At 43.2% G+C, this 25254-nt stretch overlaps 3 protein-coding genes across 6 annotated transcripts in view; 2 read left to right on the top strand and 1 right to left on the bottom strand.

The window, feature by feature from the left end:
* Ap3s1 (adaptor related protein complex 3 subunit sigma 1) overlaps positions 1-7010 on the bottom strand; it is a 39611-nt gene extending 32601 nt beyond the window's left edge. For 2 of the 3 annotated variants that reach the window (XM_029471813.1, XM_029471814.1), the window contains exon 1: positions 6803-7010. In XM_029471813.1, the coding sequence (XP_029327673.1) occupies positions 6803-6871 (69 nt within the window). In that variant the 5' untranslated portion in view covers positions 6872-7010. The remainder of the gene's footprint in view (positions 1-6802) is intronic. The other variant, XM_021150378.2, reaches the window with a different exon arrangement.
* Positions 7011-7046: 36 nt separating this feature from the next.
* Positions 7047-16648, top strand: Atg12 (autophagy related 12). 2 transcript variants are annotated; one of them, XM_021150379.2, is made up of 4 exons: positions 7047-7503; positions 11264-11400; positions 13691-13753; positions 14485-16648. In XM_021150379.2, the coding sequence occupies exons 1-4, from the start codon at positions 7338-7340 to the stop codon at positions 14542-14544; spliced, it is 426 nt and encodes a 141-aa protein (XP_021006038.1). In that variant the 5' UTR covers positions 7047-7337; the 3' UTR covers positions 14545-16648. The 2 variants fall into 2 exon arrangements, with proteins under 2 accessions (XP_021006038.1, XP_021006039.1); XM_021150380.2 differs by lacking the exons at positions 11264-11400; positions 14485-16648 and having other exon boundaries at positions 13691-13752.
* Positions 16649-20760: 4112 nt separating this feature from the next.
* The window catches only part of Cdo1 (cysteine dioxygenase type 1), a 15414-nt gene continuing 10920 nt past the window's right edge, over positions 20761-25254 (top strand). Inside the window, exon 1 of the mRNA XM_021150549.2 lies at positions 20761-21160. Within this exon, the coding sequence (XP_021006208.1) occupies positions 20991-21160 (170 nt within the window). The 5' untranslated portion in view covers positions 20761-20990. The remainder of the gene's footprint in view (positions 21161-25254) is intronic.

Raw genomic sequence — 25254 nt, 5'->3', positions numbered from 1 at the left:
AAGCCTTAATTTTAATTAGAAAGCTACTGGTTACTGCCAAGGTATGTGTGCCACTATTACACCCTTAGGATTAGCATGCTGTACCAGCCACTGATTTATGTGTTCCTTTTCATGATAGACCTTGGAGAACAGTAAGGGTCTTGTTTTTCAGAAAGACATGTGTAGTGTGTACTGCGTGTATGCATGTGTGCATATGCCCAAGGTTGAGGACAGGGTCTTCCTGGGTTGCTCCCTACAATACGTATTGAGGTAGAGTCTCTTCCTGAACTCCCTCCTCTCATTCTCTCAAATGTCAGGCACTCACAGAGGCTTTCCCTGATGAACCTATCTACTCTAGTCCCTTTCTATCATCCTCCATCAGTCTTTATCCCCTTCCATTGTCATGTTCTTCGCTAACTAGCCATAGTCACATGTATTTTATTAATTCCTATCACTAGAATGTAAACTCACTAAGTGGTGAGACATTGTTTACACTATGTTGTTCTTAGAACAATGCCCTACAAACAACAAATATATCTCTTAGGATTTGGGCAGGGAAGGGGAGAAGAGTACAATGGAAAGAAGTCTAGACAGCTTGCTCTTCCTCTCCAAGGTTCAACTCCAGGGGTGCACTGAGTTCATCTCAGAAAATCCCTGGTAATCAGAGATGCCCTTTTATTCCTCCTATATTACAAACCCTTTGAGGAGCTGGTTGGTCCTCCAGTAAAGGGAGTCTTTTACTTATACTTCAGTTGAAAACATTGAGGAAGGAGAGAGTGATGAGGCAGTACAAGCTCGTAGCTGCTGAACCACCGCTCCCACAATAAGACGATTCTTTTTAAATAGACAATAGTAGCTCCTCAGTTTGTTAATCAGCACACATTCCTGTCTACCAGCTTTCTAACAAAACCATTTAATCTGTTTCCATGTTCATTATTAGCCCCAAGCTTGGACCCTGATGAAAGAAAGCTATTGTTAGTCTTGGTTAGGAATGTCTAGCCAGATTGTTGGTTGGTTTTTTGCTCCTTGTTTTGAGGGGTAGGGCAAGGGACAAATTCTAGGTTACAGGCATAAAACCCTTTGGGTTGAACTCTAAGGAGAAAGTCAGCCTTTGGATAACTAATTTTTGTGCCAAGTAAAGCAAAATAAAACGCACTCTGTAAGGAAGTCACAGACTCCCTGTGCTGGAACCCATCTACTGCTCTGTACTACTTACCCTGCAGCAACAGTGCAGAAGCCATGGCATCAATCACCTAAGACCCGGGTTAGCTACCCCAAAGGATTCCAATACTAAAGAGAAACAACCACATGGAGGGCCTGAAGAGACAACTCAGTGGTAAAAAGCAGGTGTTGCTCTTGCAGAGGCTCAGGTCCCGTTCCCAGAATCCACACAGGTGGTTCATAACCACCTCTAACACCATGCTTCCATCTTCTGATCTCCACAGGTACCAAGCATGCACAGAGCGCACATACACTGATGTAGACAAAACACTCCTACACATAAAATTAATCTTTAAAAACATTTTTTTTCTTTAAAAAGTTGGAATGTGAGAGATGGGGAGATGGCTCAGTGGTTAAGAGCACTAGCTGTTCTTCCAAAGGACCCGAGTTCAATTCCCAGCACTTATATGGGAGCTTACAACTGCCTGTAACTCCAGTTCCAGATGATCTAATTAATAAATACCCTTACACCAATGCATATAAAAATAAAATTAAATAAATCATTTTAAAAAGTTGAGATGTGTAATAAAATGTACTGATATTCCAATACTCAGAAATGTTGATAATTATACCTTTTTCAATCTCATTTTGTTCTGAATTTTGAGACAGGATCTCACATCTCACTATGTTGTCTAGGCTTCAATCTATGGGTTCAAGTGATCTTCCTGCCTCAGCTTCCCTAGTAGCTGTAAGTACTGGGAGTACAGCTGCGTGCCACACTGATTAACAATTGGCTGGGGGTGTAGCTAAGTGGTTCAGCACATCAAAGTATACAAAAGTCCCAGGTTTCACCCCCAGCCCTGGGAAAAAGTAAGAGAGAAGGAAAACAGTGCATTTAACTATCGACCTGCCACACTGTCTTAAGTCACTAAAAAGGAAGCCAACAGCATAGATATAACTTCTTTTTTTTTAAAGAATTATTTATTTTATGTATATAAGTTCATTATAGCTGCATTCAGAGACACCAGAAGAGAGCACCTAATCACGTTACAGATGGCTGTGAGCCACCATGTGGTCTCTAGCCCCTAGATATAACTTCTTAAAAGAAAAACTATACATTCAAAACCCCCCTATTTTATATTTTAAGGACTTAAAGAACGGAGTCCCTTCTAGAATCTGAAGTTGTTAAACAAGCTAACACTTAAACACAAGTTATAAGGATATTGTGGGGTAACTCGTGCGTTTCACAGCTTAGAAATCTCATGCTTATACTTTAACTGTGTGGTAACCTTTAATATCTGCAGAAATGAGGACAGCAACTCACATAGTCCCACTTTAGTAGTGTGACGCACTAAAGACTATGGTATGGCTTACCAGTAACACAGAAATCATGCAGCTCAAGGAGGTTTGGTTGCATTCTTGCCTAACAGCTGAGTCAAAATACAGATTGGTTCGAGTGTCAGTAATATACTATAAATTTCTAGTCAGGCAGTGGTGGTGCACGCCTTTAATCCCAGCACTTGGGAGGCAGAGGCAGGCGGATTTCTGAGTTCGAGGCCAGCTTGGTCCACAGAGTAAGCTCCAGGACAGCCAGGGCTATACAGAGAAACCCTGTCTCGGGGAAAAAATAAAAAATAAAAATAAAAATTTCTAAGTAACTTAAGATTAAAAGTCACTACTGCCAGACTGCTGTGGCTAAGCATCTCTAGAAAGAGAAAATGCACATGTGCGCGCGCGCGCGCGCACGCGCACGCACACACACACACACACACACACACACACACGAATTAGGAACTTCTGTAGTAACAATCTCAAAGACACAGATGGCAAAATAAAGGGGGAAGTACTGAGTCCACCCTTTCTTTGTATTTGACTCTAGCAGAATGAGCCAAAATTTTGGCTCAGCAAAGACTAGCAAAATACTTGTGTTACCTCATGTGACACAAATGGCACATATCAGTTAACAGGCATGACCTACATATTACAACACAACATCTACACTACAAAGGAGTAGAGATAACCACTGGAAGTTAAGCACTGTTAAAGTTAAGCAATTTTCAAACTGTCAGTATTAACCATAAACGCTGAACTCAGACCTCAGCATCCTGCCAGGGCTTGAAACTGTTGGTGTAGAAATATCCTTATATATTGCTTAATTTACTTAAACTGCTGGTCTACTGAATATAATATATATTTCTTTTTAAATCAAAAAAAATTATTAACTTACTTGTGAGAGGGAGACACCAAAGGGTTAGAGGACAACATGAAAGAGGGGTTCTTTCCTTCCACCACATGGGTTTTGAGGAGAGAGCTCAGGTCATCATGCCGGACAGTAAAGGTCTCAGCAGCTGAGCCACCCTGCCAGTCCTGTGACAAACACATTTTAGAGGCTTCCTTCACCCTAGCCCAGGAATGGCTGAAGTTACTTTGGTAACTTCATTACTTTTGTTCAAAATACATATGCAGAAAAATCTCTGCTTCATGAAGGACTAAATGTTAACAGTAGGAAAGAAATTTAACAAATCATTTTTAATCCAAGTTTTATCCCAAAGTAATGCCTTCAACAGCCAAGTCACTGGTCTACTACAGGAGCTAGAGAAGATTGCTGGGTTACTGCTCTTGCTGGAGTCAAGTCTGGTTCCCAGCACCTACTTCAGGCAGCTCACAACCAACTGAAACTCCAGTTCAAGAGGAACCCACTCCTTCTGGCCTCTGCAGGCACCTGCATGCATGCAGTACATTGAAAACATGTCAGACACGTGCACATACACATACACACAAAGAAAAACTAATTTTTAAAAAAGTTTAATACGCCAGGCATGGTGGCGCATGCCTTTAATCCCAGCACTCAGGAGGCAGAGGCAGGCGGATTTCTGAGTTTGAAGCCAGCCTGGTCTACAAAGTGAGTTCCAGGATAGCCAGAGCTATACAGAGAAACCCTGTCTCAAAAAAAGTTTAATATTTTAAAGATTTAATGTTGACTGCTGGAGGTAACACAAAAATACTTAAATTGTAACTTCAATCAAAAATTCTATAGGATATTCTAAGGAGTTATGGGCAGTGAAACAGAATACCATCCCATAAAAAATAAAATTCTAAGACAAGAATACCTAAGAAAGGACCTACAGAAACAAATGTTATTCCCAGCAATGCTTCCCCAACAGCCTCCATTTGCAATGCTTGTATTCATGATGTTCACTCTTCAAACATCCCACTTCTGCATCAGGATCTGTATATCCATTTCCCTCCGCATGGAATGCCCTTTTCGTTAGGTATCTCTCTGCAAGGCTGCCTTTCTCACCACAGACCACACTTTGCTTAACAATTACTTTCTGATGAGAAAGTAACTGGCTGCAGTATTTCACATTTCTTCCTCCCACTATCTACTTTCCCTTACTTTACTTTTTCCACGTCACTTATTACTATTAAAACCCAAAATATCATATAGGTTATTCACTAGCCATGGTTACACCCACAAAGCAGAAGGAAGATGTGTTTGTTCATGTACAGTGCCTACACATGGCAGACATGCAGTGTACATGACAAACTGACAATGGAATACATAAATGAAGAATAGTATCTGCCCTCACAGGGGTTACAGTCTAGTGCAAGAAGCAAAGCAATAAATTGCTCTCAATTTTTTCTGAGAGACAATTTAGCACATGACTGGGGAAATACGATTTGTAACGACTGACATAAAGAAACAGCCTTTGGTGCGCCACCTCTACACAGCCAGTATACTTTTTAAAAATTTTCCATCATCACACTTCCAGCAGTACCGTCACTCAGGCAATGGCCACGATAATACCACTACAGCTCCTTCAACTGCCATGTCCCACACAGGATTTTACTGCTACCCAATAATTAAAGGTAAAAGACAAATCTAGACTTTCAATAAATCTAGACTTTCAAGTTAAATTCATATTTCATGATTTAATTCTACCTATCCAGTGATTACAATTTTATTATAGTTTGGCCAAGGGATGCATTATTCTGTTTAAGAATTGAATAATTGAGTAATGTTTAATAATTAATTTTATGACTAGGGATTGGAGCCAGGACCTTGTGGACATTAGACGCACTATCACTGGTCCACCATCTATTTTTTTTGACAAGGTCTCACCAAATTTCTTGAACGCAGTAGCCCGGGCCTTGAACTTCCAATTCTCCTGCCTCAGCTTTCTGAGTAGCTGGAATTACAGGCCTTCACCATCAAGCCAAAACAATTACTAAATTTAAATATGAGGAAAAAAAAAAAACCTTTTCACCTTAATTCACTACTGGAACTTACCTTTTCTACACTGAAAAGGGACTCAGCAAGGGCTCCTTACCATTTTAGGTATCTATCAGATAATGGTGTCAAGGTAATGCCATTGTTTTCCTCAGAGGGAACAACTAGAATTTTATTTTGGATTCAAGAAGGATCTAGAATTTTTCAACAGACCATTAGCATTTAAGTTACACCACACTAAAACCCACACAAAAGTAGAGCAAAGTGTTCTTTGTCATTAGGGAACGCAAAACAACTTAAGGAAATAAGGCGGCTCCTTTTCTCACTTCAACCAACACCTCCACAGACTGCATTATCACTTCAGGCAAACTGACATTTTCACGTTTCCTTTTTAATGGCAGGAATAATTTCCATCTGGGGCCATCCGCATAAAGTGTTGGTCTTGGCAGGTCTTCAACACTGAATTGAAAGTCCGTGTCTGGCTATAAAAGCAAAACGCCCCAAGATAGCACAACAGCTACATAGCTCCCATTCACTCGACAAATGGCAGCTCAGACCTAGAATTAGTTTTGCCCTCAGGTAAGGCATAGAAACCTATTACCTCTCCTCAAACGCTTATAAATTATCTTCGCGACTTTAAAGTCATCTGCTCCTAGCAATATTAAACAATATTCACAGTTCTAGAAGAGAACTTTCACAGATGCTACTTCGTTGATACTAAAACCCAGGGTAAATGTCCATATGTTCTACTTTAAAAAGAAAAGCCATACAAAATGAAATCGTTAATCCTCAGATACAGAAACCCTTTCTGATGGGTCAACCACTTACGCTGCCAATTATGTCAAGAGTAAATTCACACAGTAGGTTAAAAGTCCAAGAAAAACCTCAACCCCCCCACCCCCACAATGTCTTCTTTCAAGAGCCACCGGGAAGTCACACTGGGCTTCCGATGCTTCCGTATGGAAACACCCTGGACAGACTGGCCAGGGCGTGCAGCGAGCCAAAGTTGCTGAGCTCGGAGAGGATTAGGGCGGACACGGTGGCCCATCTGTCCGCGGACGACAGAAAGCGGTCCACCGGGGCCAGCCAGAGCGGCGGGGAGCCGGACCCGGAGCGGGACTGGACGCCGGCTACCCGCTGCGATCGCCCGACAGGAAAACAGCGGCTCGGCCGCGGTGTGGGGCTCAGGGGCCGGACTGAGGTACCGGGCAGGTGGGCAGCGCCCCTTGAGGCGGAGAAACCGCCTCGCCCACTGACCGCCAGCGGCCGGCGGGGAGTGGCAGCGGCTCCGGGTCGCCCGAGCTGACAGCCAGCGGCGCGAGAAGTCGGACGCCGGGAGGGCCGCGGCGGCGCGAGGGTCGTTCGGAGGAAGCCGCTGGGCGCTGCCCGGCGCTCGCCCTCGCCCGGGCTCCGCGGCAGGGGCATACTCACATAGGGCTGGTAGAACTTGGAGAGCCGCGGCTTCCCGTGGTTGTTGAAGATGAGGATGGCCTTGATCATGGCTGGGCCGGGGCCGACCGGGTGGGCGCTGGGGCCAGGGCGGGGGCGGGCGCGCGAGCCTCGCCTCCGGGAGCTTCGTGCCGCGGCTTCCCCACCCGCCCCCTCCCGCACGCGCGCGCGCGCTCCCGCGCCGAGGGGCGGGGCAGGAGGCGGGGCCTGGGCGGGGCAGGCCCGGAGGAAACGGAAGTGTCCCGGGGCCAGCCAACTCTCCGGAGGCGTAAGTGGTCAGATGGCTGCTCACGGAGGCGCGTCACGGAAGCCCTTCATAACTCGCTGCGACTAGATAGCGTTCCATACTCTGTTAACTACCGTGTTTCCAACATACTATCTACCTGGACTGCTCTCTAGACATCCCAAAAATTCACTGTTAACCCGAGTCCCACCTCCTTCATGACGCTTCCTGTGTCAAGGCCCAACCCCTTCACGCTGCTACGTCACTTCCGCCGCCGCCTCTCAGCAAGCAAAGATGTCGGAAGATTCAGAGGCTGTGCTGCAGCTCCCCGCGGCTCCTGTAGGAGCCGGCGGCGAGAGCCTTCCAGAGCTCTCCCCGGAAACAGCCACCCCAGAGCCCCCGTCCTCGGCTGCAGTTTCTCCCGGAACGGAGGAACCTCCCGGAGACACCAAGAAAAAAAGTAATGTCAATATCCGTTGGTGGGCGGGGGCAGACTTACTGGCTTTTCTAGGAGTGGTTGCTCACGAAGAAGCAAAAGCTAAAGAGCGCATCGCAGAGGTGCGCTTTCTACTCTTAGACTTGAGCAAAAGTGTTAGATCTGAGGTGTGTGACGTGGGTAACGTTTACACGGCTGTCTGATGAACCCAAGCTGTATTTAGAAATGCAAAAGGAACCGGCCAGAGGACTGCCTGGTCTTAAATCGGGGTTTTAGAGAACAGCCCTCACTGGCTTTTGAGGTCCTTTTTAAGTGGAAGGGTTAGAGTTGATTAAAAACAGCAAGATAATTGAATGTTAGCGTCTAGATAGAAGAGTAGGGGACTCAGGTCTCAAGGCCACGTGTGGGGAGGATAAGTGTGAAAGGGGCGTCATCACGGGTGTTCGGGAGTTTAGGAAGGCAAAGTTATGTGGGCATACGTCATGGGGTTATAAGTTCGATTCGAAACCATGGTTTGTAGGATACATTAGGTTTAGGGTCTTGGAAGGTATGGAGACATAATAACAATGTATACCGATGTGTGGCTCCTGTTTGGGTTTCACAAAAGTGGTCTTACAGCACCTGTTGAGTGCGTAGGTGAACCGAGTGGTTCCCCATCATTCGCACCTTTTCCAGCGTTTGGTCTTTGAAGATGGGAGCCAAGTGGGATCTCAGTAGCTCCAGGTACTTAAACACAAGACTGGTGACTGGAATAAAATTTTAAGATGACAGGGTTAACCAGTGGGTTACAACCCACGATTTTGGGCGAGTTCTCGAGGGGTTTGCCCCAACTAAATATTGATTTATTTTTTAGAGCAAGAAGAATAAAAAACTGGAACTTTAGATACTGCAGAATGCTAAGGGGAGACTAAAGGTATAGGTGTAACCTTTTTGTTAGCTTTTCGAGCCTTATGTAAGTCATTGAATTACTTGAACTACTTGTCCTCAACCTCTGTATTGTCTTAGGGTTGTGCTTGCCACTGGAAAGTATAGGAAATTCAGATTAACTTGCACTGAACACTGTGGAGTTAGAGTTGACCATAAGAAAAAATCAGCAAGTAAACATATTTCAAGGAAAAGGTAAACTTGTTCTCCTTTCAGAGACATAAAATGTAGCTCTGGATGTGGCCTCTGCTCCTTAATCTCACCACCTTGTTTATGTTGCCTGGTTCAGGCGTATGGAGCTCAGGAGTAGAACATTTCAAAAGCCCACAGGTTCAATCCCCAGCTCAACAAGAAAGAAAGAAAAACAATAGACTGACTGTGCATTTGGAAGAAATCTGCCATGTATTGATAGTGTACTACTATGAGTATTCAGAAAGAGAACCACTGCTGTTAACTTTAAAAGAAAAAAAAAAATCCCCCTCCCCCTTGTTTTTTTTCTCCAGTTAATTACATGGAGCTGATTTTCAGAGGTTTCCTTTAAGGTGAAGACTGGAGGCTTGAGAGTGGTGACATACATTTTTAATCCCAGAAAACTCAGCAGCCTGAGGAAGGCAGATCACTGAGTTCAAGGCCAGCCTGTGTTCCCTCAAAAAAAAATAAATAAATAAATAAACAAATAAAAATATAAATGTAAAATTGTAGTCCTTTTTTTTTAAATAGATGTATTTATTTATTATGAGTACACTGTAACTATCTTCAGACACACCAGAAGAGGGCATCAGATCCCATTACAGATGGTTGTGAACCACCATGTGATGGCTGGGAATTGAACTCAGGATCTCTGGAAGAGCAGTCAGTGCTCTTAACCACTGAGCCATCTCTCCAGCCCAAATTATAGTCCTTCATACTGATGATTGCTGTACCAGAGAGAGAGAGAGAGAACTAGAGAATGAGAAATAGAAAATGACCCATAGTCCAAGATATTGCCTGAGATGACTGTGTTTGTTTGGATCTATATTTTCCTATTTTCCTTTACTTTTTTTTTTTTTTTTTTTGACAGACTGAAATCCTGTCTTTATCCTTATGTAGAGAATTTGATGAGAAGGGCCCTAGTGGCACAGTATTAACAGACTTACCTAACTAAGCTTTTGAATACCAGTGCTAAGATTTCAGCTTGGTTGCTGTGTATATTAGCTGTTCTCCAGTTGATGCTAACCTGTAAGCAGGCTTCTGAGGTACAAGCAAATCAGTTGGGGACTGCAGCTGTAATACAATATTATTATTATTAATAATAATAATAACACTTCTAGCTTCTTGCCCTCAAGCTCTTCTGTCTTCAGTAGTAGTACAATTGGTGCCTAATTGCCACTGAGTTAGTGATTGCCTCAGGGGGTTGAGGGAACTAGGGACAAAGGTATGAAGACAGGCAGGCTAATCACAATCGTCTTTTTTCCTTTCCAACTTATCCAGGGTTCCCAAAATAATGAGAGGATACTTAGATTGCTCTTTAGAAAGATAAGCTGCGTGATATGTTCCAGGAGCCTGTATTTTATTTCAGTGTGTAGACCAGCCCACCTGCCTTTGCCTCCTGAGGCTAGGATTAAAAACCTACATCACCACGCCTGGCTTCTGGAAAAAATGTGGATAAATTGATCCCAACTTTGAATACAAACAACTGGGGCAAGTGTTGTAGCAGTTGTACAGCTCTTTCCGGGGTGCTTTTGTGGTAGCTCTCTCTTAAAGGGACATAAGCATTTAATTACGGATACCAATCTTGGCTCACATATCTTTTTTTGAATCTTTGAAACATCTTTTGAGTCCCCAATTGTATATTTTAAAATAATAATAGATTATTATTATTTCATAATTAAGTATAAAAATTGGTATTTACAAAAAGCCATATGTCACTACTATGAAAACATTTTGATGTGTATCAATACTAATATTAGTATGTGTTCATATGTTAGTTGTTAATGAAGTTGGGGTTGTATACACATGATTTTTATTTTGTACATTTTGTCAACTTAAACTATTAGCCACCTTTATAATGTGTTTTTAACAGCTATGTAGTAATCTTAGAGCTCTGACTGTAAGTCGTGGTCTGGGTACTGTTGTGCACATACATTAACTCACTTAATGGTCTCATCAACCTTGTGAGGAGGAAGTAGGTGTGTTGTAGGGTTTTGAGAATGAAAGATTACAAAGCTTGTAGCTCTAACAAGTGACAGAGCCACGGTTTGGAATGTGTCTGTTCTCTATAATAAACTCTGTCATAAAGCATCTCATACTTTATTTTATCCATCTATGAGTTTATGTTGAATATATATATTTACTGCTTTTCCCTGTAAAAGTGTATGCTTTGATGAAGGTGACATCCTTGTAAGTGAATCTGTGTAAATCTCAAGCTTTTTAAGACTCTAAGTAGTATGTTCTTTAGTCAAGGCGTATCTGTATGTTAGATATGTATTAGCATATTGCTCTCCAGAAAGGTATGCCATGCCACAGTGGCCACAGCAGTGTCACCTGACCCTTCACCCTGCTTTTACAGAACACCAGTTAGGTGGGAGAAAGGGCGAGAGATTTGTTTCTCATGGCTGTTTGGGTATTGTTTTATATCATGGCCAGTTATGTTTCTTATCTTTAGAATTCTGCTGCGCCAAAGTGTGTCTTAAAGTTTAATCCTATAGGGAGAACTTTGTAGGATGGAGGGATAAAATAGTGGAAGAGTCTAATATTTTTATGTCTCTGAAGGAGCTCCGGAGTACTAATTACATGAACTCTGAAGATAAATGTTGGCCATCACATTCTCATCAGATGTCTCAGTACAGTTGTCTTTTTTTTTTTTTTTTTTTTTTTTAAGTTGACATCCTGCTGAAGGCTGTAGGAGACACTCCTATAATGAAAACAAAGAAATGGGCTGTGGAGCGAACCCGGACCATCCAAGGACTCATTGACTTCATCAAAAAGTTCCTTAAACTGGTGGCCTCGGAACAGTTGGTATGAAGACAGTAATGACTGTTTGCCATGGGGAACACATGTGCACACAAAGCTACACATTGCTCTTTTTCTCTCCTTTCCTCTCATTTGTGGTGAGACCTAGGTACTGTATCAGAAGATACTTTGAGAAGCTCTGGAAGATAAATTTGGATTCACCTTGCTACCTAAAAGTTGTTTTTTATTATTTAATGTTTATCTCAAGCTTTGTAAGACTCTCAGGGTTGGGATGTTCATGCAGAGGTCAGAGGATAATCCTTGGAAGTGGGTTCTCTTTCCACCATGTTCCTGGAACTCTCTCACGCAGGTCATCAGGAAGTGCCCTGACCTGTCCAGTCAGCTCGATGACCCTTGACAGTGTCTTTATTGTTACTATCACTGCTGTCCAGGATTTTTTTTTTCAAAGCCTGGGGTTTTAATTACTTTCCTCAAAATATCACTGAATAGTCATGCAAAAATATTTGCCGTGGAGCATTATGTCCTCTTTATGTTAGTAAAGTTTGGTGTTTAGTTTACTTTGATTCTATATTACTTTTGTCCCCGTTCATCGGGTTAGCAGTGTATCTTTCACATACTGTCTGCCTATTTCACAGTGTAGTATATGGTAAGCACTGTATTGGGATGGTATTTTTAGTAACAGGTTTGTTTCTTTGAAGAACCTTGGGTACAGTGCCATGCTTCATTTGCCATTCATCTTGTTTTGTTTTGTTTGAGACGGTTTAATTGGCCTGAACTTCACCAAGTAGGCTAGTCTGGCTTCCCAGTAAGGCTCAGAGGTCTACCTGTCTCTAGCTCCACAGTGCTGGGATCACAAGCATGTTCTACCATGCCTAGCTTTTCGTGGAGTAGATGAGGGTTAGAACACAAGTCTTCATGCTTGCATATCAAGCACTCACATCATTTAACAATGGAGACATTGGAGAAATGCATTATTAGACAATTTTGTTCTTGTGTGAACATCTTAGAGTATGGTGATGCAAACTAGAACAGAACATTCCATGAAAGTAGAAGCTTACAGGGCCGTAGTATGTAGTCCCTCTGTAACTAAATCATCACTAAAACACAGCTATGCTTGGCATTATGTATTACTTGGCATGTATTTTATCTTTTGAGTAGCCCCATGAGATAAAAATACTTTTATTTTCAGTCCCATTCATATACATAGGGTAGACTTTAAAATGTTATTTGTATTTAGCTCCAGGACTCTTAACTGGTTTATTCAGTACTGAAAGAGAAAAAAATTAACTAACATTTATTGTTGTATAAATAGTATACTGTTTCTTTAAAAAGAGAGAGAGAGAGAGAAAGAAATAAGATTGTTAAGCAAAAAACTACTTTATTATTAGATCTGGAGTTGAATGTTGGATGTTACATTCCACTCTCCTTCTATTTTCTAAAAAATAGTTGATCAAAAGCATCTCTGGTACTGTGACCTTTTGCTTTAATATCTTTAGGAATTTTTTAAGTACTAGAAATATTTTAATTTAAAGCAGATTAAAGTCTGGAACAATGAATTCTTTTTGTCTGCAAGTAATTTAATACTAATAGTGTCCAGCTTGAAGTTCAGTACCCCTGAAATTTTTCAAAAGTAGTAAAGGTCAAAAAGAAAGGAAAATGTATGTAAAGTACCCAAAGAAAATACCTAATATCAAATGTATTTATTTTTAACTGCATATGTGAAATAATTAGAAGAAATTTTATCTTTTATTGGGGCTCAGTGGGATTTTTTTTTCCTGTTTTGAGGTACTCTCACTGTTTATACTGGCCTTGAATCCTGTGCATTTTGGTATAGTGTTTTGAATATCCTTGCAAAAACTATTTGTGAAAAATTACTTAAAATGTATTTATCTGGGGGAATAGATCAGTCTATAAAGTGCCTTCCACTTAATAAAGATGAAGACCTGAGTTCAGGTCCCCAGCACTTAAATTCGGGGCCCTGTACTCACATACGTAACCTCAGTGCCAGGGAGGGAGGGGCGACGGGAGGTCCTGGGTCTCACTGGCCAGCCTCCCTAGCCATCGGATGGGCTCCATCCTCAGAGAGATCCAGAGAGGCTCTGTCTCAAAATAATAAGGCAAGAGAGCCATCAAGGAAGACACCCAGTGTCCTTTAGAGTCAGTCTCTCTCTCTCTCTCTGCTGTGCACACATGTGCACTTGCGTGTGCACACACACACACACACATACATACACACACTATTTAAAAGTGTCTTAGTTATTAAAAAAAAAACCTGAGAACAAAGCCTTATATTTTAGGATACCATTTTGACTACATTTTTCTTTCTTCCCTATAGTTTATTTATGTGAATCAGTCCTTTGCCCCTTCCCCAGACCAAGAAGTTGGAACTCTATATGAGGTAAGTAACCTCTCCCCACAGGTACCATGTCTCTTGTATAGTGTGAGTCACTAATTCACAACATCTTTAAGAGATAGCATGCCATCTTAATTATCAGTGTAGAAAGAGAACCTTGTTCTGTTATGTCGTGAACACCTTTAGAGTAAAGTCTTATTGGTGAGTTAAGCTTAAACAGTCAAGAAATAGGTTCTGTTTAAAAGTCATTGTTTTCTTAGAATTTTCCTCTAATCTGTATCACTTCTGCATTACTCAATACCGTCTATAGTTGAGCACTCCAAAAATTTGATTAAAATGACCTTATTCAACAGTGTTGCTTCCTGGCAGTAATCAATAATAAATATGCTAGCACTACTGGAAAAGAGCTGAAAGTACCTCATGTTCAGAGAAGTTGTAAAGACAAAGTATTTAAGCCATACCCAAGGCACCCTGGTTTTGTTGAATGTTTCTAAATAGTGATATATGTGATAGGAAGAGACACCTTTTGAAAAGGGTAGTATGTTATAGAACTCTTTTTTAAATGTATGAGTGCTCTGTCTGCATATACAACTACATGCCACAAGAGGGCATCAGATCCCTTTATAGATGGACGTGAGCCACTGTGGTAGCTTGGAATTGAACCCAGGACTTCTAGAAGAACAGCCAGTGCTTTTAACTGCTGAGCCATCTCACCAACCCAATAGGACTCTTTAACAGAATTAATGTTTTATATGTTGTCTTTTTCTTCTTTATAGTGTTTTGGCAGTGATGGTAAACTGGTCCTGCATTACTGCAAATCACAGGCATGGGGATGAGCCACAAATGAACAACTTGATATTTTCACAGAAGAAAGAAAATCAGAGACCTTTCGATGCTGTGGGAAGAGAGTTACTATCAAATATTCAGCATGAATCTGTTAGGACCTGTGCTTATGTCTAAGGAAACATCATAGAGTGTATAGACTAAAGAATGAGATTTGTGTCACCATAAAATCATCATGAGAGATTGCTGTTAGAGTGTGCCATTACCCCCACACACTCGGGTTCCAGGTCATGTTAGAAAGGGGACTGAAGTTGTGTATGGATTGCAGGTCTCAGGATGACTGAAGGCATTTACTTGTGTTGGCACTATGTTAATTCCATGATAAAAACTAATTTACGAAGGGTTTGTGTTTTGAGGTAATTTAGTTTTTTTGCTTATTCAGGGGACCTGTTTGGGATGTAGCATGTTTACATTTATCTGTATTGCTTTGTAAAACAAAGTGCACTGATCTAAGTTGTCCAGTTGGCAAAAAGGCTTGACAGTTTTCATGGCTTTGCCAGGTGATTGGGGGCAAGACTGTTGAACCTAATTTCTAGTTAATGTGTAATCCGGAAAGCAGCTGTGTTGACACACTGGAGGATGTGCATAGTTTAAAATTAATCGTGCAGGGACACAGTTTTACAAATTGTGAGCAGATGAGTCTCAGCTCTTCAGTCCTGTCATTTCTGGTTCTTGAGCCTCATCCTGGGCATTGTCATCCATACCTGCTGTCTCAGCGCTCAGGACACCTGAGCAGGAGGAGTGGACCAGGAGTCCACAACTAGACTGCACTGCAAAAGAACTTATTCCAAAAAGATTCTAGAGCCCTACCCAGTGTGGGGACCAAGCAGCTCCAGCTTACCCATCTCCTCCCAAACCTCACTTCTCGTCTCTATGTGTTTTTAGTTTGTTTTTGTTTTCAGGCCTGGGGATCATTCCCCTTGCTTGTGCACTCAAGGCATGGGCTTTGCTGAGCTGAGCTGCATCTCTCCAGCATTCATTGAGTGTTCATAATGTATTTCCCAAATTAAAGTATTCAGAGCTAATGGTTGAAAACTAGTATCCAATTTTATGTGTATTCCGTGCCATCACAAAAAAAAGAGTGCAACTGTCACTGGTGATGTTAGCCTGGCTATTGCTTGAGCTAACATTTGACCTTTTTCTTACATATTTTATCTCAAACTTTTTTTTGAGACTGGGTCTCACTATGTAGATATGCCTAGCCTGGAACTCTGAGAGATCAGTGTGTCTTCTATGCCCCCAAAGTGCTGAGATGAAGGGGTAGCCCACCTCACCCAGCCCCACAGCAGTCTTAAATTCCAACCAGAAGCGCACATGGCAGCACTCCTAGCATTGAGGAAGTAGAGACAAGCAGAGTGAAAGTTTAAGACTGTGTGGGCTACAGAGTAAGATTGTCTCACCTCTGGGGAAAAGAAATTACAGTAAATGGCCTGTCTGAAGAGGATTACAGGGTTTGAAGTATGAAAGGATTCCAAGTGTTTACTTTCAAAGGTGAAGATAGAAATGTATTTTTTATCAAAAGAAAACCCTTGAAGACCTGAAATGCTAGCCTGCTGTTATTGCCCTTCTGCTTTTGAGATTGACTGTGTCACTCAGGCTGACCTGCCTCAGGCTCCGGGGCTTGCAGTTGTGCACCTCTGCATCTGGCTCCTTTTTAACTCTTTAGCTAGAGTCTGCTTTAGAGGATTCTCAGCCACGTGAGCTGTGGAAGATGCTGTGGAACAACGTGGTGCAGTGCTGACCACTTGTCTTCTGCACAAGACTGTGAATTGTGGCCATGCCCTTTCCCAGCACGCCTTGCAGTGAGGTCATGCAGGGAATAGTCACAGAGCACTATGGACAGTGGCTTATGCACAGTACAGCCTTAGGAAAACACCTTACATCTTGAAAGCCCGGCCGTATTACTTATGAACAATGTCAGTGGGAAAGGAAAAAGATGTGTTCTAGCTTTGCCTGGTAATTGGTGACTGAAAGAAAATAGTAGTAGATATTTACAGGAGAAGTATGTTGAATTTATTGTTGGCTGGTATTCATTCGAGATGACAGAATGCTTATTACCTCTATGAAATCAAAAATAAACTTGAATTTGAAACATTTTTACCAGAATAACTTATTATCACATAAAATCAAAAGTTAACTAAATATGTATACCACATGTGTTTTCTTTCCCCAGTAGCTTTGAGGACTGTGTAGGGCTATCTAGCACTCAGGAAATTTTATCAGACTATTTTGGTCTTTGCCCAAATAGTTTTCAGCGGTGACGTTATAACACTCTGGGAGCCTGGGAGTGGTGAGGTGACTGGACAGCCTAAAGTCTCTCAGATGCAATTGAAGTTTAGGGGGAAGGGAAGGGAAGGGAGCCTTCAGTTTATTTTCAGTGTTCCATGTGTACAAGTGGAGTGATGCTGCACTCAATGTCACTGCAGAGGCACAGCAGCACACTGAGTACATAAGACACGGGTAAAAAACTCCACACCTGTCCTTAAAATTATGCTAAGGATTTCATAATGAGGTGTGTGTGTGTGTATGTGTGTGTGTATTTAGGACATAAAGCAAGTTAAAACGTGATTTATCCTTAATCAGAATAAGATTGGGTACTTCCTAGAGTCTGATTCCTAGACATTTTAACCTTAAAGGGCTTCTGTCATGGTTGCTAACCAGATGAGAAAACTGAAAATTGTAAGCACTGCCTCAGATTACATAACTTTAGCTAACCAGTTCACTTGTGTAACTTAACAGTCGGTAGCATTACATTGTAAGAGGATGGAAATAAGAATGAGTGGCTTATTGGGAAGCTCCCAGTTCGTGTTCCAAGTATTATATGTTGGGTAAGCTTCTGGCATGGAAAAAGCCAGCTGCAGGCCACTTAGTTTTTTGGTTTTTTTGGTTTTTTTTTTTTTTTTTCTTTTTTGGTTTTTCGAGATGGTTTTTCTGTGTAGCCCTGGCTGTCCTGGAACTCACTCTGTAGACCAGGCTGGCCTTGAACTCAAAAATCCGCCTGCCTCTGCCTCCCAAGTGCTGGGATTAAAGGCGTGCCACCACCGCCCGGCTGCTGCAGGCCATTTAGTGATGTCGGGAAGATGTTGGGGAAATTTTGGGCTTTGTCCTAATACTCCCTGGAGCATTTTGCCGCCTTGTGGCTGTATTGGATTAGTCGCTCCCTGGTTTCCTGTTGATCTTTGTTCTAGGGCTCCTCCAGGGACTCACTAACACCCTCACTCCTCCAGGACTCATTGGGGTTTTGAACTTCAAAAATCCCGACTCCAGGAGAGCCCCTCCTCACAAGAGCACTTAGAGAAAGCCAGCACTGTGACAGCACCTAGCCGCATGCGGCCATGGCACAAAGGCACCCTGCACTCATGATTGTGGGGCCTGGAGAGGGAATGGGCGGGGGGTGGGGGGGTGGGGGGGGTGTCATCTATTTTCAGTGACCTAATTAAGAGTGCTTTAACTTCAAAAGCAGCAGAGGAAATCTTTAGCTTCTGTGCAGCAGAAGGGAACAGAAAACACTTGGAATGCATGGGGAGATTAATATCCAATATATGTATGTATTTGGGGTAAGGCAAACACAATAGGCAAAAAGAAAATGCAGGCCTGGGTAAGCACCCACACCAAATAATTAAAAGGTGAGAAATGGCTAATGAGTGTGAGAAGGCCTTGGGTGATTAACAACTCTAAATGTCAGATGCTTATCAGTCAGTAAGTAAAAACAATCCTTGGTGGTCTGGTGGTGGGAAGTAAGCCTTGCTGTCCTCGGTGGCTGGAGTGTAAGTCCTTTCTTCCATTTTTAGGGGATTGTGGTGCCAGTATCAAAAAAAAAAAAAAAAAGCCCTGAAATGAAGTGTTAACTTTGATCCATGACACTTGCAGTGGAGTAAGCAGGTTTTCTTATTTTAAGCCTTAAGGGTTTGAAGGTATACAGGGTTTTGGGTTTTTTTTTGGGGGGGGGTCCCCCTGGTTTTTGGAAACAATAGGAAGTGAAAAACACTGGCTTTACTTGTTTTCTTGGTTTTGGTGCATAAATGATCAAACAGGAAAGACGATGTTCTAATTCAGACATTTAAGATTGTGTCCATCCAAGGATTCTTGCACTTAATGTCTCTCCATTTGGAAGTATCTCCAAGACAAATGCACCTGACACCTGTGCTCCTCCCTGCTCAAGCTGCACTGTAAGGAAGTCTTCCCCAGACACCCTTTAAATTAGAAACTCCTCATTCCCCAGCTCCCCCTGCTTTATATGTCTCCGTTGTCTACAGATGCTGCCAGTGTCTGTCTGTCTCCATGTGTATTGCTGTGCCTGAACCCTCCCCTTAGACTGTAAACCATCTGAGGTCAGTGACTTAGAACAGGGAATTCAGATTGTAGGGACAGTGCTTGGCTGTTTGAAATGTTCTCCATTTGTGGGCAAATTGTTTTCAGAACTCTAGTGCTTGTAGCTCCATTTTTCCAATCCTGGGTTTGTAAGGAACTATGAAGCCTGGTGTGGAGGCACACACCTTTAGTCCCAGCACTTGGGAGGGAGGCAGAAATGGATATATATGAGTTCAATGCCAGCCTGATCTACATAGTGAGCCACAAGTCTCAAAACAAGAAAGGGCTCTGAAGAATGACTGAATCAGGCACTGCTGAAACACCTCTAGAATCTGACCATACGCTCCAGAGGGGCTTGTGAAATCCTTCACTTGGGGTGCCAGCAGGACTTCAAGGATGTGCTTTCGGGGTGTATAAAATCAGGTGTGGGAGTGTGTAAACAGGCAATAAATGGACGAAGGTAAAGGAGAATAGTGTGTATGGAAAGAGCTTTGAAAATGAGAGGAAACTCAAAGGATGGAGAGTAAAACACAAAGACATCAGTTTGGACTTATATTCCAAACAAGTAAAATGGGCTCAAAGACAGACATTGGCAAGAATAAGTTTTGAGTGACCAATTAAAACGACATGTTAACTTTATCTCAGATACTTTACTAGTCACCTTCCAGAACACTCCACAAAAGTGTTCAGTGTGTGTTTTGTTTGCTTGTTTGGGCTGTGAGACATACCTAAGGCTATATAGCCCAGGCTGTCCACAAACTGCAATTGGGCCTCCACCTCCCAAGTGCTTGGATTACAGGAGTTTGAGCCAGTGACTAGTCTGTCTCACAGCGGCCATGGTTTTCCTAGCAGAGGTGTTCCAAAGTGAAACCGTGCAACCCAAATAAATGTCATGTTATATGTCTCTGAAGTGGCCAGGGTAGGGGATACAGTAGTCTATATCTTGAATAATCAAAATCATTTATAATGGAATGAAGGAGTATGTACTTCGAAATGTGTCTGTTGGGTTTTATTTTTCAACCATACGTAATCCGTGCTGTTCCCACAACATGCTAAGTGACAGGACATAGAACTGTTTGCTATGTGTATGTGCCTTGAAGTGAAGTCATCTAATTATAATCTTTTAACTGCACAGTGGCAAACATCCCCACCACTCAAGCCCAGCTGCACCAAAAAGCCTATTCTAGCTCTTAGCACCTTCAGCTCTACCAAGCAGTGTTTAAAAGCAAAGCACCTGGATTGCACTCGTATTAGAAACTCGGGTATTCTTTGTTAAAATTTACTCAATATACTACTGCACAATTTACACTGAAAAAGAGGAATAGGAGAAAGAAAGAAACCCACCAACCCTTGGAAGGCAGAAGCAGGCGGATCTCTTGAGTTTAAGGCCGGCCTGGTCTACTGCCAGCCAGCCAGCCAGCCAGCGAGAGCTACAAAGTGACGTTCAAAACTTCATTTTCACCATGCCTGGGGCACATATGTAGACCATTTAGGTTCACAGCACAGTCACTCTAGCCTGGGAATGGATCCCATTGTTGGTTTTTCCCAGGCATCTTAGCTACATTTGGAAGATGGGCTCCTTTTCCACAGCATCTCCCACAGAGATTTAAAACACACAGACATGTATTGAAAACCAAACCCGGGAGGTGGGGTCGGAATAAGATGGGCGGCCAAAATCCGCCGCTAAGGAAGGGGGAGAAATTGCCTGAGGCTCACCGCAAGTAGGAGGCAAGGGCACCAGTGGGGCTTCTGAGGGCTGGTGTGCACACACAATGCTGTGCCAGGGCCTTCCCTCTGGCTCTCTCCACCTCCGGCCCCTTCCTCGGGTCTCTCTCCGCCTCACTCCACCCCCTGAAGGCGGTTGGTACATTCTAGATGACTCCAAGAGCTTAAAAAGGGCCCGGGAGGGCGGACTCCTCAGATTTGGTCTTGACCAGCCAGGGCTTCAAGCTGGTCTCCGGTGACTCCTAGTCCTGAGTCTTGATACCCTTGCGAGAGCTTTGAGCGTGGTGGGTCCCCGGCGTTTGGGGTCCGGGGTGTGTGTGGTTGTCTAGCCTGCAGCCGGGTTCCTTGGCGCGCTCGCGTCCTCCGCCGCTGGCCAGAAGAGACGCGCCCCAGCCCTGCGGGGATGGAACGGACCGAGCTGCTGAAGCCCCGGACCCTGGCGGACCTCATCCGTATCTTACATGAGCTCTTCGCGGGGGACGAAGTCAACGTGGAGGAGGTGCAGGCTGTACTGGAAGCCTACGAGAGCAATCCCGCCGAGTGGGCTTTGTATGCCAAATTCGATCAATACAGGTGAGCGCTCTCGGGCTTCTGCAAAGCTAGGTCCCCTCCTTTGAAAGGGAACTCCCCCCGCCCCCATCCCACCTCTGCACGGCTCTCAGATTTTCAGCTCTCTGTCGCCCGCGAAACCCCCCAGCCTCTGACACAGAGACACCCCACCTCTGCAGCCGCCGCTGGCACTGCACTACAGGACCCCTCGGGCCCCTTAGCACGTTAGAGCTCTGGCGGGGCAGCCGCCTAGAATTGACTGCAGAAGGTCAGAGGACTCTCCAGGAGATCACCCTACCAAACATTCAGAAAAGGGTGGTGGTGGGAGACACAACTCCAATTCAGACCTTCGTCACCAACCCTGGAGAGCTTTAATGTAAAACAGAGCTCTGATTTTGCCAGCTGTTACTATCCAGTTCCTCCAAGGCACTTTCACCTCCCCACTGAGGGTTGGCTCGCCCACTCTCAGGTTTTGCAAAATGGGCACATCGTGACCTTCGCAGCCCCCAAGCCTTTGGCCCTCTCTTGGCCCTGTTTTCCAGAATCTGGACGGGAAAACTAAATAAAGACCGCTACTTTCCGGGCTTGCTTGAATGAGGTGTCTGGTAGTCCGGGGACCTTTGAAGCCTTGATTTAGGGATTAAATCAGAATGATTAAGTCAGCCCTCTGGGGCCAGAGGAAAAGTAGTCACCTGGAGGTAAAGAGGTCAGGTGTGTGAAAGAAAGAGCAAGCTTCGCTGCTTGTACCTGATAGGCAGGCTAGCAGGAGGAAACTGGCTGGCGGAAAGGATAGCGGAGAATGGGGCTTTTCCTTGAAAATTGTCTCTCCTTAACATGTAACATATACAATAAAGTTTTGTCAGAAAGGACCATGTCAACTGTATTTTAGGACTTGTGAGTAGTAAAAACTAAGGACAAAGAAAGTGACATTTTGCCCTTGGGAGTGGTCTTAAGCAATTTCCTTTGATCTGGTCACTCAGTTTCAGGCTGGGTCCTACAAGAGTACACCTAACATGTCATTTTTTCGAGACAGGGTTTCCTCTGTATAACCCTGGCTGTCCTGGAACTCACTTTGTAGTTCCAGGCTGGCCTCGAACTCAGAAATCCTCCTGCCTCTGCCTCCCAAGTGCTGGGATTAAAGGCGTGTGCCACCACTCCCGGCTTACATGTCTAGCTCTTAAATGCTGGCAGGTAATGGCCAGTTTGTGGGCCAAGTTCTCTTCCAGTCATTAAGCCTAGTGAGAGACAAAGCTGTTCTTATCTCAGTTTCACCAGCAAAAGCCAGCCTGAAAAGAGTTAAGTAGTCTATACAAGGTCTGTTTCCCCATTATTGTTTAGGAGCCTCCCCTAAACCAGGGCCACTTGCAGCCCCTATGGCCTGAAAAGCTTTTACATAGCTCCTTGTATGGTGTATAAAATAAAAGTATTTACTGGAAGTCAACCATAATTTTTTTTAATTGGCATACATGTAATTTTATCATTTATTAAAAATTAAAGCAAGTATGCATACTAACAAGGTGGATCATTTACTTTTGCATAAAGAAATGTTGCTGAATATTTGTTATTTTGGTTTTACATCTGAATGAAAGATTATTAAACATGAAAAACAATAGGGGCTGGCCACGATACTTGCACTTGGGAGGTGGAGATATACCTATGTTCCGGGCAAACCTCAGCTCACAGCCTGAGCTACATGAAAACTCCAAGAAGATGCCCTCTGACCTTCACACCAGCACCACGGCACACGTATGCCCAAGTGCACACATGATACACACATTAACAATAAATATTTTTTATTGCTATGGAGACTGTGGTGACACAGACGAGGGCTACTGGGTACCAATATGTTTCACATTCCAGTTTATTTGGAATTAATTTTTGCCGTTCCTGTTTTCTATGATTCCACATTCTACTATGCAATACACAATTTAGGAACCTTGGGCTCTAAACCGCTAGGCAACTTCCTCAAGACCAGTGGTTCTCAACCTGTCGGTCACAACCCCTTTAGTGGTTGAACAACCCTTTCACAGAGGTCACCTAAGATCCCTATCCTTAAATACACATATTTATGTTATAATTCATAATAGTAGCAAAGTTAGATTTATGAAATAGCAACAAAAATACAGCATGTGGAACTGTATCACAGGGCCACAGCATTAGGAAGGTTGAGAGCCACTGCTCTAGACCTATAACAAATTCTTTTATTATAAGTAGCATCTCTGGCTAGGTTTGGCATTGTCCAAGAGAAATTAGCCAGGTATGCTGCACACAGCTCCTGCTGTCTAGAACAATGGCATTGCCAGGGAGTTCTTGTTTGACCCAAGGCACAGCTCATTAAGATACGGTGAAGTCCTGGGTGGGATGTATGTGGGCTATAAAGTAAGAAGAGCGGGAGACTGGCGAACAGGGGTGAATTCCATGGTATTGTGATCCTTAGTGCCTAGGATTTCTATCTGTGATCTGGGGACTGGGAGCAAGGCTCTGTGTGTCCCAGTACATCCAGACTGAGTTCTCTGAAGAAGTGTGCTGTTATACAGGAACCCTGATTGCTATGATTTAAAGGCTGTGTGTACAGCCTCTTCTTAGGTTGTAAGGAGCTAGAATATAAGGGAGACAAATAACTAAAAAGAAGATAATAGTCTGGGCGAGGATGGTGCACACCTTTAGTCCCAGCACTTGAGAGGCAGAGGCAGAGGCAGGCAGGTCTCTGTGAGTTTGAGGCTAGCCTGGTCTACAAAGAGAGTTCCAGGATAGCCAAGGCTGCACAAAGAAAAGCTATCTTGAGAAACCAATAGTGATGATGACTTTTATAGTACTTAGCAGCTCTCTGAAGACTCATATCCTGCAAGCACGTGCCCATGAGTTTGGGGTATGGTAGGGAGGACAAGACTGGAGGAAAGCGGCCCAGAGGGCCTGAGGGAGCAGATGACTAAATGAATAGCCAACCCTTTCTTTACCCTTAGAAACAGCAGTCTGGAGTGAATGTCACAACCAGCCACCTTTGCTGGTTAGATGCTAACAGCGGACTTACCGAATTACAACTTGAGAGATCAAGCATCCTTACAATGGTTGTTTTGGTTTAGATTTTCTTTTTCCCCTGCCAATTATAGTAGTAAAAGCTTTAGTATTCTGACCTAATGGAGCCTTTGTTCCAGTCTTACTTCAGCCCTCAGCTTCTTTGTGCAGAGATTTTTCTTGTGAGTGCTTTTGAATGCGTTGGTGTCAGCGCCTTAGTAGTAAAACCGAGCAGAATTCTAGAACTGTCTTTTATTGAAACCTCAGTCCTCAATGCCTACTTTAACAGCTAAAAGTGGGGAAAATGCCCCACACAGTAGCAGCGTTCTTTCCTGGAGTTGTTATAGGCTTTCCAAATACCTTCCCCGAGAATGCTACTTTTTATTAGTTTGGACTGATAAGCTCAGAGAAACTTGAAATTTGCATTATCTCTCCCCTCTTATCTATCCATACCAGTAGTTAAGGCTGAGCAGCTACCTCAGTAAAGTCAGTGATTCAAAATACAGAAAGGTCTTGTCATTCTCCCTGGACCAGGGGGAAAAAGGCATAAATTGAGAAGTCAAAATTCAGCTCTTGAAGATAGTTTTCATTTGTTCTGGCCTTTGAATTCGAAAACAGTGTTCTGGCTTTATCAAGGTAGAACGCTGGGGCTGGGATTCAGACTCCTGTGTGCACCAGACTCGGCAGGTGTTTCACTTTGAGAGTGAGCAGACCTTTGAAAGGCATCTTCCATTTCCAGGAAATGCATCTGGAGGCTGAGCACTGCTTTTTAAAAATAATGCCTTCCTTGTTTCAAAAACAAAGACCAAAAATGCATATTAAAGTGGCTCACAATTTGTTGGGGTCTAAGTAAGCAAACTGGCGCTCATTATTTTTAGATGGCTGCGTGAGCAAAACCGAACTATACATTGTGTTAACATTAAATGGGTATGAACTGTTGGTGGTGAGAGAAAATGGGTTTGCTTAAATGAGATTTTATGGCTCTGTGATCTATCCTGTCCTGGATTTTTGCAAAGATGAAAGATCGGTTTGTTTGGTTTGGTTTTGGGTTTTTTTTTTTTTTTTGGTTTTTCGAGACAGGGTTTCTCTGTGTAGCCCTGGCT

Source organism: Mus caroli, chromosome 18 (genome assembly GCF_900094665.2).
Source record: "Mus caroli chromosome 18, CAROLI_EIJ_v1.1, whole genome shotgun sequence".
NCBI lineage: Eukaryota > Metazoa > Chordata > Mammalia > Rodentia > Muridae > Mus > Mus caroli.
The sequence above is the reverse complement of the archived record's forward strand: the minus strand, read 5'-3'. Positions and strand labels throughout refer to the sequence as shown.